Source organism: Balaenoptera borealis, assembly GCF_965194805.1.
Source record: "Balaenoptera borealis genome assembly, chromosome: 17".
Taxonomy (NCBI): Eukaryota; Metazoa; Chordata; class Mammalia; order Artiodactyla; family Balaenopteridae; genus Balaenoptera; species Balaenoptera borealis.
Window position 1 is genome coordinate 69354201 of NC_138876.1, and position 16824 is coordinate 69371024.

General features: G+C 34.2%; 1 protein-coding gene across 1 annotated transcript in view; it reads right to left on the reverse strand.

The window, feature by feature from the left end:
* Positions 1 to 16824, reverse strand: part of LOC309614729 (uncharacterized protein C8orf34 homolog) — a 393717-nt gene that overhangs the window by 68631 nt on the left and 308262 nt on the right. Inside the window, 1 exon segment of the mRNA XM_082363485.1 lies at positions 10876 to 10969. Coding sequence (XP_082219611.1) covers positions 10876 to 10969 — 94 coding nt within the window.

Consider the following 16824-nt stretch of genomic DNA (forward strand, 5'->3'; position numbering starts at 1 on the left):
GCACAACAGGAATAAGAGACAGAAGTAAACGATCTCAAGTTTCTGAACTGAACTTTGGTGTAACATTCTTGTATGGCAACTGACTTAGGTGTCCAGCCTTAGTGAAGCAGGGCTGCCGGTACAGGGGTTAGGCCATTATTCCCCATAATTGTGGGAATGTAAGAAATGAAGCAGCTTTGGTGGGGGAAAGAACAAGCAACGAGAGAGTAGCCATAAAGTCTAGATAAATAACATCTTAATAAAGATAATATTTTTGTTTACAGATTAGAACCCTCTTCTTTCTTCTTGAGTGGTTTATTCAGTGAAAAACGGCAACACAAATCGCCTGGGGCAGTGCATCACGCAGGCATGTGTAGGGACTGATGTAAATGCTGTGTGAACGCACCATGTTCATTGTAACTCTGATAGAACCATCGTTACGACAGAGGAACAACACACTGAACATGTGCAGCGTCGCTGAATGTATCGTGTTTTGCTGTGTATATCAATAAATCATTTATTACACACATTTGTCTATGTTTGAGAGACATTATGGGCTCTGAATAATCAGAAGAGGAGACTGAGGCTTGGCCGCTGCTCAAGTGATCTTCAAGTCACTTAACCAGTTTGAACTAAATTTATTCATTCATTCATTCAATTCATTTAGTAAATATTTATTAAGTAAATATTGAATGTATAAATATTTATTAAATAAATATGTGTTGAACACTTACAGTGTAAAATAAGAATAGTAAGACTAAATTTTCCCTAACAGCTTAATTTTTGGAATTAAATATGTGGAAGCAATTTATAAATTATAAAGCCTTATATAACTAGCAGAAACTTTCAGAACATCATTTTAAATGTTAACAAATGGATAAACCTTTATGTCCTAATATGAAGGGGAGTCATGTATAATTTATGCTTATGAATATAGAAAAAAAGCTATGTTTTTCGTCTGAAGAATGTTTAATTATACTAAAGTTGATATACAGTTTCGGGATATTTAGTCAACATTTCAAAACAAGTCATTTTGAAGAAATCTGGCAGCATGCTTTGAACAGTTGTTCTATTTTTAATAGCATACTATGGGATTGAAAACATGCTTAATGTAATTACTAAATGTTATTTATTTTATTCTGTCAAAATTTTAATTTTTATGTTTATCACATATGCCGCCTTTAATTTTCTGGATGACTTTGCCTATAGATAATAATTTGGAGCACAGTGTAAATATAAGTAAATCAAATTGAAGTTTATATTAAAAGCAGATTTCCTACCCAAATGTATTACTGCTTGTTTCTTTATATGTCACTTTTCTTTATTTTCATGTTTTATAGTGTTTTCTTTACGATACAAATTCTTTCAGTGCTCAGTGAAATAATTCCTTTCTTGATACTATCTATACACACATTCCCTCCCCCTCCCTCCTTTTTTAAGCTTTTAGAAATGCAATGACATTTGAGAGTAGAACATATGGCTTTGGATTAAGCTAGAATTAAATTGCACTTACTAATTGTATATCCTTGGGAAGAGGTTTTTAACAAATCTGAGTTTGTAAAATCAGTAATACCACCTACACATCAAGTTGTCACAAGAATTAAAGGAGATACTACATAGCACATAACAGCAAAAATGTAATAAATGTCAGTCCTCTTCCATTCTCTCCTTTTTTAGAGATACATATGTTTCTATATAAGCCTTAAAATGTCAATTACTCATAGTAGGCTTTAAGGAGAAACTGAATGCTATAATTCTAAATATATCCCCCAAATAAACTTTGTAGTTTTATTTATGTTAGGCCATGTGTCAATTTTCCCAATTTATTATTAAATTATATATCTATTAGAATATATGCTAATTCTCTCAGTGAAAAAGATTTATTATGCCACATTTTTGAAATTCTGTCCTTAGAACTCCTAGTCTATCTTCATATACCCTCTTTATTATGCCTACACAAATAGTTTCTTAAGCTACAGTGTCTATTTTCAGGCTAGGATTTCTTGCCAGATCCTAATAACAAATATTCCACTACCTCCTAAGAGATTATGCTAGTAAACTTTTAGCCTAGCAGAGACAATGAAAATATAGCATCTTCTGGAAGGAATAGTTCATTAATTGGTTTTTTAAAATTTAGCTTGAGAAAAGTAAGCACAAGTCTGAAGTAGCAAGAAAAAGAAGAATGAAATAATAAGGTAGGCTGAGATCAAAGATCGTATGGCTGCAGGTATCCCAATTAGTAGATATGAGATGACCTCTTACAGCCTGGGATAATATGTAAGAGCATTGCATAAGACAGTCATACCACCCATGAGCCCACCCAAGGGAGTGGTCACTCTTTTTGCCCCAAATTAGGGTTATAAAATCCTTCTCTCTTCTGCAATGTCAAGGCATATTAAAGGCAACAAGTTGAATGTAAAAGACATAGAATAATTAAGAATAACAGAAAAACGAGCTGTAGCTTCACAAGTGAAAAGATAAATCATTCCTGGTTAGTAAGTAAAAGGCAAAAAGTATTTGGCAGAGAACCTTGGAGGAGAGCATTCTCCTTTATTCCCATGTAGTTAATGTATCTCTGAGAGTTAAAATCTGAGAATTGAACAATTATAGATACACCTGAGTGTCAGCCCTTTCTCTGCAATTTATTAGCCTGGGGACCACAGGGAAGAAATAGGACCTTAAATGCATCTCCTGACTCCTAGTTTTTTTCCCACTCCATCATAGCATCTAAAAAGTGGAAATCAGACTCCCACTGAGAATATTAAGTGAATATTAAGTGTGTGTTCACAATAAAAAAATGAGTCCATTAGTAAATTGAAGTGAGAACCTAGCAAGTGCTAGGAAGAAATTCCATGCAGGAGTAAGAACAACCTCATTAATAATAACATCAGTAATGGTAGATAGAAACCTAACAGTAAGTGAGAGACAAAAGTCATTGTGGGACAGAAGATACACTAATATTGTCATTAATTTTTTAAAATAGATAGTAACCATTTCATACGATATATGCTTAGCCTAAAAGTAAAAATTTAGAATTAACTAATATTTACCAAGCATATACTATGTATCTGGCACTATGTTTATATTAATATAAGTATTAATATAATATTAATATTTTCTCACTCTATGAAAACAAAATGCAATAATCTAAAAATGTTTCATTCTAGTCTGTATTTCTGATGCCACAACCTAATACAATTAAAATCTTGGGAATTCCAAGTATAATGTAGCCTGACACTTTAACATAATTGTCTATTAACTCACTTTGGTCTTTCTGTTATCTACAGTCCGCTGCTCCTCTACCCACCTCTTCTACCCTTCACTTGATAGGGTGTTAGTCCTTATCTTGGGACTGGCAAATAACCAGCTGTGGTACCCTCACACCACTGCCTCAAGCACTGTGCACATACAAATCTTGGGAGACTGCTTGGAAAGAAATGACCTGATGTTTGGTTAAGGAGAACAAAGGTTTTTCTTCAAGGTGAAAAGCCTGGCTAAATCCTAGGTGGACAGCAGAATCCCACAGCCTTACTTACTGCTCTAAGCACTTTGGTTCTCAAGAGTCGCAGCATAAACTGTGTCACCCCCTGGAAAGGGGAATGAAGGGAGGTATTAGTGAAAGATGAGGCAATGGAGGTAAACATCACTGGATCCAAAGAAGAGCTCTTGGTTCTACTCCCGCCTCTGCTATTAACTGGGGGACATGGCAAGCCCACAATCTCTTAGAGCATCAATTTCTTCTTCACTAAATTGAAAGAGTTGAGGTTGAGAGGATTAGATTAGTTTAGCACTTCCTAAAATCCCAGAATACCTCTTCTTCCAGCAGTTAATAGGCATTCTGCAAATTATAGGCATTCAGAAAATAGGCATTAATAGGCATTCTGCAAAAAGGACTTAAGTAAATATGAAAAAAAAACCTGGGATAAACACAATCAAGCAGATCTTGTTGCTGTTGGGCTACCCAGTGACTTTACTATGTAAATATTTTAGAAGAGACTCTATAGTATTTTTTCAAGTCAACAATGAACAATATTTTCCCCCATTTGAAGCCAGGATGCTAATTACATTTGATCTGTTCACTTAAAATTATAGAGCTGCCTTGCTCCTCTTGAAAAGGGATGTCAATGGTATGTCTTAAAATTGAGAGCCTCTCAAATACAATGATATGTAGAATTTCTCAAAACTTATTTTACCACAAATTTGTTTTTAATAGCTTCTCATGAGACAGGACTTTAAGAAGCAGATATTGTCCAATTTTATAACCTATTATGAAGATAGCATACTCCCGTTCCTCAAAGAGAAAACTAGGCTGATAAAATCAAGAAAAATAGGGGAGGAGAAGCACTTCTGGAATGCAGCTATAGAGATCTCAAAAAATGTGCTCCTCTATAAATGCAATGAGAACACAACATGAGCAAGAATCACTAAAATCAACTTCTTCAGAACTCTGGAAATTTATCGAAGGCTTGCAACAATCCATAGAATATCTATTAAAGAAAAGCAGTTGAATCTCAATAGAAACAATGACTACGTAGGGTTTTATTTTACCCAGTATTAATATCCTTCTCTCCTGCTCTGTGGGAGCCTTGAAAATCAGCATCCTCACAATGATGGTAGCTATGAAACAAACAGCCTATGGTCCACTAGAGGGGGCAGAACAGGTTTAGAGTTTCCCCAAATATCTAGAGAGTTGTCACTATTTGACCTATATGCAAGCTGCCTGGAAATGCCTCACTTGAATGTTTTTTGTTTGTTTGTTTGTTTGTTTGACCTGAATTAGAGCTCACTCAATGAGATACCCTGTCCATATAACATTTGTCAAAAACAATCAGGGGCTATAGTTTTATACAGCAGCTTCCTGAGGCAAACAAAAGGCTTACCAAAAAAAATTTTTTTTAAATACAGTAAGTGATACGTTCCTAGGAGGCTTTCAAAAGCTCTGACATAGGCGTGTAGATTTAGAAATGCCACACAGAGGTGCAGTGCTATGAATCTGCTCAGGAAAGACCCGATACGGATCTACCTCTCACCTCTGATTGACTTAGAAGCTCTGTGTAAGCAGAGTTGTAAACTTCTAGACTGTTCATGGCATGCCTCAATACTTTGTCCAGCCATTAGCTAACAACTAAGCTACTGAGCAAAGACTTCAGTATCTGTGTACAACAAATTATATAGACTTTACAGAATTAGTTTAGGAAAGTTAGTAAACAAAAAGTAGCAATAACAATAACAATAAGAAAAAACAGCAGCAACAACAAACCCTGGAGGGTGGGGATGGTCCAATCTCCAGAGTGGCCACATTATATTATATTAAATGTACAGTTTTCAACAACAACAACAAAATGACATGATTTATAAATCATGATATCACAATAAACGTGAAAGTATGGCCCATAAATGGGGGGAAAAAGGCAGTCAAAAGAAATTCTCCCTGAGGAAGCCCAGATGATGGAATTTCTAGACAAAGACTTTTAATCAGCTACTAGAAATATAGTCAAAGAACTAAAGGAAATCATGTAAAATAGATTAAAGTATAAGAATAAGCTCCCACCAAATGGAGACTATGACAAAGAGATACAAATTATAAAGGGAAAAAAACAGAAATTCTGGAATTAAAATGAAAAATTCCCTAGAGGGGCTCCCCAACAGATTTGAACAGGCATAAGAAAAAATCAAAGAGATTAAGACAGATCAATCCAGATTCAGCCTGAGGAACACACACACACACACACACACACACACACACAAAAGAAAAATGAACAGTTCCTCAGAGGCCCTGTGGGACACCAGCAAGCATACCAAATACAATACATGTAATTGGAGCCCCCAAAGGAGAGGTAAGAAAAAAAGGGGCAGAAAGAATATTTGAGGAAATAATGGCTGAAAACTTCACACATTTTATGAAAACATTAATCTACATATCCAAGAAGCTCAAAAAACTCCAGTGGGATAAACTCAATGAAATCCACACCTACATGTCACTTTATCAAAAGACAAAGACCAAGAAAGAATCTTTAAAGCAGAGAGAAAACAACATATCATATACAAAGGGTCTTCAATAATGGTAGCAGCTAACATCTTAACAGAAACTGTAGAGGCCAGAAGTCATCTGGATGACATATTCCTTGAATGCAGGCAAGAATTAGTGACTTGCTTCCAAAGAACTGTATAAAAAGATGGGTTAAAAGTTACTTTACAATGGAGAAGCCAGAAAACTCTACCTTAGCCTGGTGGTGTAGGGTAACATTACATTAATAGCACATATTCTCCAATATTAAATGATGAGGGCGTTTCACCTTCTTGGTCTTTTTCCCCAAGATACATAACCACAGTCTAATCATGAGAAAACTATTAGACAAATCCCAATCGAGGGACATTCTACAAAACTCCTGAGGAATACAATTCCTCAAAAGGTTCAAGGTCATGGAGAATAAGGAAAGACTGAGAGACAGTTACAGACTAGCAGGGATTAAGGAAACATGAGTAAATAAAGTCTGAGGGTCAGTTAATAGTAGTATTGGTTTATTAGTTTTGTAAATTTACCAATGTAATGTGACATGTTACCATAAGGGAAACTGTGTGAAGGGAGTATGGAAATTCTCTGTATTATCTTTGCAACTTTTCTGGAATTCTAAATTATTGTAAACTAAAAAGTTTATTGTTTTTAAATCCTCTGATATAACAGAATAAAAAATTAATGTAGATCTTGTGTCATGCTTTTGTAAGAGATAAATATGAATGTTGAAAATTTTAAATTAGCATTAACACAAAAATATATACAGAAGGAAAGGACATTTAAATATAACCCCCTATTAAATGACATGATATTACTATCAAAATTAGTACTAAGTGTTCAAGCAAAGTTGCCAAATTTCACCTTTAATATTAACTTCTGTTAATTCAAAATATATTTAATGAGGCTGCCCAATTTTTATTATAATTTTGGGTTCCTAATAATATAGGTAGTTTAAGTTGGGACCCAACCATCAAAGTACAAACCTGAGAATTTGATTTCTGATGAATACATTTATATTTTTCATCCAAACCTTAGAACAGATAGTAAACTTCCTTGTTGTTTTCCACAGCTGGAAAGTACAGGTATTTTGTTTCCCTTTTCATACCTGAGGCAGCTTTTCCAGGTATCAGGCTTTATACAACATCATCATACAAGCTCCCCTGCCTTAAGCAGACCCAGGGCCAAATCAGCAGATTTTATATACAGTAAGACCTCAGACCCCACGGCCTAAGACCTACATCCAAATCTTAGGTCTCAATGAATCACCACAGCATTAGCTCCCACTTACTCTGGCTCTTATTTCTTTATTTCGGGCATCTCTGCTGTTTTGTTTGTTTGGTTTTTCATTTGTTTGCTTGTTTTTGGTTCACTTATTCATGTTTAAAAATCCAAAATGTAGTTAGAGGGTGCTGGCTGGCTAGACTGTAGCTGTTTAATGACTTTGTGCCTTTGGAGATGTTGAACCCACAGACTAAGGGACCTGACCCTCAATTTTACTCCATGTTTATTCCCTCAAATTTCAGCCTTTCTTCTGCTCCACCCTTACATTTTACATCCAAACTTAACTTACAGGTGGAAAAGCAGCTTAGAGAAACAAAGTCCAAAGTTTAACAACACTATAGAGACAATTCTGAAAACACAACCCTCTGATTCATTGGACTTTTCATTCCAATATTTCTCAATCTTTAGAATAAACAAAGATCAACTGAGGAGTAGAAATGCAGAATTTAGAGTCCCGTGCACAGAGATTCTGATTCACTAGGTTTGAAATGGAGTCCATGAATATGAAGTACCCCAGTAGATTCAAATATCTGTAATTTGAGTTATTTAGTGACTTCAGATAGTAATCTGAGAGATTAAAAACAAACACACTCCTGACATGAGTTTTTTAAACTTGTGAGGTAGACTTTTATACTAAAATCAGAGTAGATAAAAAGTCTCCTTAAGGGTTCTGTTTACCTCGTTTATAATAAAAGTGTTTAAAGCTTCCCATTGAATTATTCAAGACATCTTTTCCTAAATGGTGCTTTTATAAAACTTACTTGTACTAAGTCTTATTTTAAAATGAAGCAATAAGAAATATGCATCACTACAAAGATCCTAACATTATTTGGAAACTTTTCACCATGATAATTTTGTCTCGGGAGAAATCTGAAAATTCCATAAAATTACCTACATATAATTTATAGAAAGCTGAGTCAAGAAACAGGTGTTACCATTGGAATGATGAATCTTGTCCTTTTCCTCACTCATAAATTTCTAATATATGAGCCTCTAGACTATAAATCAGATGCTGGGTTCACATAGACTTATGTCATTTATTTTCTTTCACTGAGAAAATAAAGAGGTAGAAGATCTATACATATCTTGCCAGCTGTTCCACAAAACTCATACATTGAACACAAGTATCAGAACTTCAGTGGCTCCATCTTACACTTGTTCTAGTACTTGAATGTTGGATGCCGCTCTGGAAAAGTATTTGTATCTCTGTACTATGAGTTTGGCTGCACTGCTAGCTAGCATTCCATTTCCTGATGGCTCCTATTACCACCTAATTATTTTTAAACCCTGATTTTATTTCAAACAATTTACCATTGTCAAGGGTCACCTCCAAGTATGACATTACTGAAATCAAATATTTTTGGTTCTAGGTCTATGGTTAGGAGAGTTTAAGAATGACCTTCTTCAGAGTGACTGATAAACCATATGGCAAAATCTACGGCTAAACTATAAATCCAATGTTAAAATTTTAATTAAACTATAAATAATTTTCATGACAATTATTCAGTCACAATTATTATTCATTTTATTTGTTTCATATTTATAACTGTCCTGACAAACAAGTTAGAAAGTACCCAAGAAACCTATACATTCATTCATCTATTAAATTTTCAGATATTTATTGAGGTCTTATTATGTAGCTAAATAAGATGAAGAAAACAGATTCCTTCCCTCAAAGAATTTGCACCCTAATAGAAGAGAAGATGATTACAACTTATCATCAAAATCTTGTGAAAGTATATGGCAGAAAGGCAATATGATTAGAGGACAAGGGTTGAAGAAAGTTCTGGGGGTTTTTAATCTCCTTTGCATTAGTAAGCTGTTTTCCAGACTTAATACTGATGGAGACATATGGATTTCAGGGAAAATAAGTAAGTCTGAATTTGGACTTGGCTTAAATATACTTCTGATTGATTATTTTCTTGATTTTAGTTTTTAGTTCATTAAAAGTTATAGCACAAAAGTTATAGTAATGAATTAATTCATAGAATTAATATACTGTGCATCCTGTAAGGGTGTTGTTTACCTGGTCATGCCCACTTTGGGCACCTGGATGTTGAATCTGAGAGAGTACAGCTAGCCCAATTATACATATTGTCTTTATACAATACACACGTGTGCACGCACGCACACACATATACACACACATTCGCTTGAAGGATTTATTTAATGCAAAATTTATGAAGACCTCAAAAGAATTTGATGAAAATTATTAAATCCAAACTCTAGAATGAGAGCTTATGTATGTTTAAATGTGTAGGGAGTAGGAGGTATAAATGTGCTTGCATTTGTTTTCATTAAAGTTCCGGGCCATTTGTAATTCTTTCAGATTTGGGGGATGCTCTTCTTTGTATCCTATGCTGCTCCTTTCCTAGACTATTTTACTTAGGATCCCTTGCATTAAAGATCTTCCAAACTACTCTATAGTACATGCTTGAAGTACAGTCTACTTTCTGAGTCTTCATCAGTTGTTTTCTATAGAAGGTGTTTCCCTCCATTAGAATCTGTACAATGTCACTATGTTATTCACTGCATTTCGAATGTGTCAGCTGAGTGACACTGGGTCTGTCTCCTCCTCTCACCTGAGCACCTGCCTCTTAGGTCCCTCTCCTGGCTATGCTCCCTCTGGCCACATAAGCTTGCAGTTATGGAAGTGGGATAAGGATCTTTATAAATGCCTTTTAACCTGGAAAAGTAATTTCCTGGATCTCCCTGGGTACAGAATCATGATGCTACCTGTGTAATATATCAGGTATCTCTGATGACTACAGCTCAGGGGAATAGTTAATTAATTGTTTCACTCCAATTATCATGAGGGCTACATTACTACTTACAATTTTTATTTGTCTCTGCAGGCTACCACTGGTAAAGAAAACAAAGTAAGATTCTGATACCTTATTATTTTAAAAATTGATGTTTTTCCTCTATGATCTAGACACTAACTTCTCATCTTCATGCTGAACCCATCTGTCTGACAATGTCAATAACCCCTGGAGAGCATGCACTGAGTCATGCCAAATTATAGTAATTCATCCTTGTTATGATTATAATCCAATGACTTAAATCAGGAGCTGTATATTCTCTTTGTCTTAACTACTATTATGAAATTAATTTGTTTTGTGAACTTAGAACAGTTCTACATACATAAATTTATCCATATAACCAATAATGATAATTTCAAATATAATAACGAGCCAATCCTAACATACTTTGAAACTTTTTAATAATCACAAGTTATCACTGTATATATGATATGATATATGATATAAATATAGATTTATATGATATAAATCTACAGCATTAGTAGACGATTCACATTCCAAATGGATATTTTATGTTGGTCTTCAGAAATAATAATTCCTTCTTTTAACGTACTACACTGCTTTTCAGAAAGTTAAGTTTATGGGCCTCTGCACCACAATTAAGACATCAGTGAATCAAGATTTTTAGACCGAAAGTATAGCTTATCTTTACATGTTCTCCCTAAACAAGTCTGAATTTTTTGCAGACGTCGTTTGATATTGGGAAAGGCATATACCATCATCATGGATGTCCTTTGGCTGAAAGCAATTTGTCAATAAACAGCAGTGTCTACTCACGTTTCTCTTGTTCTGTTTCCACTCCTTCACTTTCTGTGTCACTTGGCAGGATCCACGGTTGATGAACCACCTGCAATTGCTTTAAAGAGTCATCCTGCCAAAGAAAAAGTTTATTTGGATTAAACTCTAGAATGATACTGTGAATACCAATATGGGTGAACACTTCAGTCTCTATGAATTACATGTCAAAAAACCATAACAAGAATTTCCTCACAACAGAGAAGAATTTTAAGCTTAAATTCATTTTCATTTCATGGATATGCCACAAACTCTGAACTCATTTTTTTTATATTCTCCTTTAAATAAGATTTAATGTCTTAATAAGAAGAAATATCTAGACTATGTTCCTTTCTGAATTAATATTTTTATGGAATTCTTAGCACTCATTCTTGGAAATATAATAATGAAATATTCAATATAAAATTGCACAAAATGTGCCTGTTTGCCATCAAGGTTCCAATTCCCTTAAATGAGATTAAAGATTAGTAGGATTTAGAGAACATTCTCAACTTTACCCTTCAGTATTACTTCATTGCCTCCTTCCTCATATTACTTCCTATTTTTATTAATATATTTCTCAAATACTTCCTTGCTGTTCCATGCCTCTGTCATTGCCCTAAAGCAGACTCTTATCATCTCCCATCCTGACTGTAGTCTACGAAGTTTTCTAGGATTAAGATTCATACCCTCCCTAATTCTCTCCACCAGTTTCTTGCCAAGTAGAGCTTTTTAAAATGTCACATGATGTATTCATTACCTTGTTCATAAACCCTTGAGTAGTCTTCTCATTCTTTCCAGCATAAAATCTCAACTCAAGGCACTCCATGAGCCATACTTGTCTAGCCTGGTCTACCACCACTTCCATCTCCATCCCACCTCGACTGACACTTTCACTCCAGCTTAATTAACTGGTAGCACCTTAATTTTGTCACTCTCTCTAATCTACTTAGATGTTTTCATATGTTATACTTCCTGCCTAGAATGCAGTATATTTATCTGTCTCAGATATTAACACTCTTCCCAAGGCTCAGGTATCATCTCTGTTGCCTTCCCTGACGCTCCAAGACAGATTAACTCCTTTGTGTGCCTATTGTATCAATATAACAAATACTATATAGTAATTGTCCTTTCATATCTTCTGGCCTCAAAAATAATGTGGAAAGTCCTTGATGCCATGGATAACTTTTTTTACCTATTAATTTCCAGTATCCATTATAATGTCTGGGGAAAAATAGGTACTCACTAACAGGTACACAGTAAACATTTGTATATGAGGAAGTAAGAAAGAGAAAAAAAGGAGAGGATGAAGGGTAGAAAGGAAGGAGGAAGGAAGGATGGGTCCCTTTGACAATAAAATATAAGTAACAATTTTAAATTTATTGAGTCATCATTCAATAAAATCTTTTCAAACATAACTTTGAAAATTAAAAACATAAAATCAATATTACCTGTCCATTTACTCTTTTGACCTCTCAATTCATTCATCATCTTCCCCCTCTTTGAAAGAAAGATCTTTTCCTCCAACTTGAGATATTTTGCTTTATTTGTTCAGACAAATACTAACAAGATAAAAATAAAGGCCCACGATCCCGATCTCTAAGAAACATGATACACCAAACATTAAATGTCCACTCTGTTTAAAATAAGCCCTGTATAAGAGAAACAACATATCAGCTGTCCCTTGACTGTGATGGTTACCTCTGGAGATGTTTAGTCCCAATCTAGAGTTTCAAAAAGGTACAGTTTTCCAGGAGTTACAAAGGGGGTTAAGGAGTTGAATAGGTGAAGCACAGGGGATCTTTTAGGGAAGTGATGTATTCTGTGTGATGTAATAATGGTAAATACAAGACATTAAGCACTTGTCAAAATCTGTAGAACTTCACGCCACAGAGTAAACCTTAATGTATGCAAATGAAAAAATCAATTAGGAAGGTGGGATATCCCAGGATGGAAGGCAAAATACTAAAAAAAAGAATCTAAATGAATTAACAGATGTAAAAGAACCTCACTGAAGTGGGTGGGGGAATAAGGTGCTGACCTAAGTAACTCTGAAAATGCGTGGAGTCTGTAAGATCAGAAGCAAAAGCAAATGTACATAAGCACTGCATTATAGTGGATAAAGTTACGGGCTTATAGGTTAAAAATTCTGAATATATATGTGTGTGTGTGTATATATATATATATCTATTCTGGAATTGAACAAAGTAAATGGATGGCAGATGTTGGAAGCCAAGTTTTTCACTCTTGGAGCAGGAGTTTACAGATAAGCAAGGATAGAATGCTCCATGTATAGTGTATTGATATTAGAGTTGGGGACATCAGTGTGAACTCATGTTTAGCTTACTATACATACAGATGGCTACACATATAAATATGTGTATATATATATATATATATATATATATATATATATATATATATATATATATATATAAATGGTTCCTAATCACACATCTATCTTGCTGCTATGGCAGCTTAGAGGATTTAGACACAATGACACCCCAATAGCAATGAAAACAACCACCACCCAGATCCTGGTTGCTAATACCCTTTTCAATGAAAGAATCAGGACTCTTGGACAAAGGACTGACTTTTAGACCAAGGCAAGAAATATATAAGCCTGGAGCATCTTGTGCCAGAAAGCAAAAAAAGTGCTAACACACATACACATACACACACACACACACACACACACACACACAAAATGATGGGGGTATATCAAAGGGATAAAGGAGCCAACTGAAAAATCTCTCTGTGGCCAAAGCTAGAACAATTTAAGCAACGAAATAAAGTAGCATTGGGTTACTACCCAACATACAAAACAAATGTCTATCAATCCATTCTGATGAAAATAAATGATTGACTAAATCAACAAGTGGGTGAGAATAGACAAATATGCCATGCAGAAGGATTTCAAATAATTTATGTAGATACTTAAGGAAGCAGAACATAACTTCCCACATCTTTGGTGTGGGCTGTGTATAGTGACTTTCTTCCAAAGAGTACAATATGGAAAGAGAAAGCAAAAAGAGTAAATTTACAGTGGAGAAAACTGACAAATACTACCTGAAACCAGGTGATTAAGGTCAACATCAACAGCAATAATTCCTATTGATAGTATGTAGCCTTGATAGGATGGGATAAAAATGGAATTTTATCTCTATGGTATTCCTCCTCAAAACACATTATCCAAGTCTAACCATGAGAAAAATATCACACAAACCTCAACTGAGGGACAATCAACAAAATATGTGACCAGTACTCTTCAAACACAAGGAAATACATATAGTCAGCAAACACACGGAAAGTCCGAGGAATGGTCACAACCCAGAATAGCCTAAGGAGATGTAAGTATGAAACGTAATGTGACATTGTAAAGCAACTAAACTCCAATAAAAAATTAATTTAAAAAAAAGAAATGTAATGTGACATTTTAGGTGGCATCTTGGGACAACAAACTTGAATGAAGCATGGATTTAGTTACTAGTAATGTATTAATATTCATTAATTGTGACAAATGTACCATACTAATGTAAAGCAATAATAATAGTTGAAACTGCAGGGGAGGTATATAGGAACGCTCTGTATTACCTTCACAATAATTCTGTAAATCTAAAACTGTTCTAACATAAAAAAGTTTATGTAAAAAATTGAAATCATAAAAAAAATTTTAATGAGATTCATTAAAAACTCTTTGAGCATCAGCAGCTCTTGAAAATAGTCTGTTAATCGGATTAAAATTTAAATTCCTACCAAATGACAGATGGGCTTTGCAATGAAAAGTCCTTGCTCCAGGGGTCAGTAATCACAGCTTTTTATCCCGGTTAATCTAGGGCATGTCAGTTCCCCTCTTGGAATAGAATGAAGTGGGTGAAGGTGCTGGATTAGATCATCTCTAGGACTTTACAATTAGTAAATTTCTAGATCTAGATTCCTTTTAGACTGTCAGTAGAATGTGAGAGGAACTAAATGAACTACTGTAGGAAAAGTCAGCAAACGTTAAAGATATTCCATCTTGGAATATACAATTTAGGTATAAATCAGTGTTTATTTTTAGGATTTAACTTTTTTTTCCCCAAATTTATCAAGTATTGGATTTGGTCTTGTAGGGCTATACTACAGAAGCAGCAGAAACATGAAAAATCTTAGCTTTAAAATTCCATAACAGTATAAAGAACAGCGGAAGTAAAATTTAAAAAATTTTCATGCAACAGAGCGGGATATCACATTCCTGCAGTTTTTCAAAAATAGAACATGGAGTCTCTGGTGTTTAAAGAAGAAATATGAAAAATGATCTTTTTGGTTTTATAAGGTAAAATCGAATGGCAAAAATTCTTTGTTTAAAACAGAAAAAAGTTTAAAGTGATCATGAAAAAAATGTTTTTAATTGAAAAAGTATTTTGATTATTTAGCTTTTTGGCCCATATCCTAAAATCTGTTTTCGTAAGAAAAGATATGACTAAGAAGTCAATGCTGTTACTTTTTCCCATAATAGTTCAGAATATTAAGTAATACTTCTGACTGGTTTCTGGTCTTAATGGCTTTACTACTGAACAGGTAAGCTATTCTTTGTTTATTGCAACCATTCTTTGTTTATTGCAAATTATATAAAATACAAATGAAACATGAGCTCAGCAAAATATGTAGTTTGGGAAAAACTTTAAAATGTTGAGATGTTGGAATCAGAATCATAGAGATAGTATAAATATTGCTATTAATAGACCACTTGAATGTTTTACTTTGGTTTTCCCTTGAATACAGTTAGTAATATAATGCACCTGTTTGCTTCATCAATACCAGCAGGCAGTACTATGTATGTCCAAAGCTCAGCCCATCAGACTACTTATAATTATTTTTGATGGGGTCAAGGAGCTAAAATCGTGAACATTTTTAAAAACAAGAGTTGACATGTTCCTCTTTGCCAACTTATTCAAAATTTTTTCTACAGGAATATTAAACTCTGTATGAGCACAGTGCAAACTGTTTCATATTCCCAAGAGTGAGTTCTTTGGATTGCTTTTAGAAGAAATGACATTCATCCTTTTTCTAAAACACTTTCCCCATAAGTATGTAAATGTCCAGGGACCAGGAGTGGTGGGAAATAGTGACATGTATCATATGGAAAACAGTCTCTAGCCCTGTATCAACATATTATTTTATCTGCTAACAGAGTAAGTGCTTTATAAACTTTAGCAGTATTGTTATTCCACGTGGGTAGTTTATTTTTGGATTCTCTAAATGCAATCAATCAGTGATTTATGTCATGTGTGGCCATAGGTTATTCAGGTTACTTAGAGAAAAAAAAAAATGCTCCTTTGCTCAAACTTTCACCATTGGATAATTTAACTCTTAGGCAACTAAATATTTCTTTCCCTTTGGTTAAGAATGAAAATAACACACCAAACATCAGTTTCCATCTTTCAAAAAGGATTAATCACTTTCATTTCCCTTCTATAACCATGAGATCTATATACAGTAGTATCCCATCCCTGAAGCATGTTGCAAATAAAGCAAAATAAAATTACCCCCCACTTTACATACATTTAATAGACTGCAATACTGACAAAGAATTAAGCCTACACTTCTGTTAAAATAAAGTTCTCCATATATAATTTACATTCTTAAATTAATAAAGCTTGGAAATAACTGTTAATGAAATGGCTAGTATTATCAGGCTGAACTCTAATTTTTTAGTGAATTATACTTCTATAGCTTATTTCTTTTGCATATCATCAAAGGGCAATTAAAACATAAGAACAGGGAAGTAATACATTTGAGAAAATATAAGTTGGAACGAATAGGATCTGGGAAAAGAAAAGAAAGGGAGCAATAACCAAGTTATCAGTACAAAAATATGGTAGATTGTGGAAAACATTACAAAATAAACACAAGCTGCTAAAAAATTTTACCTGACAAATTTGCTACACTACATTACACATTGGGATTGCC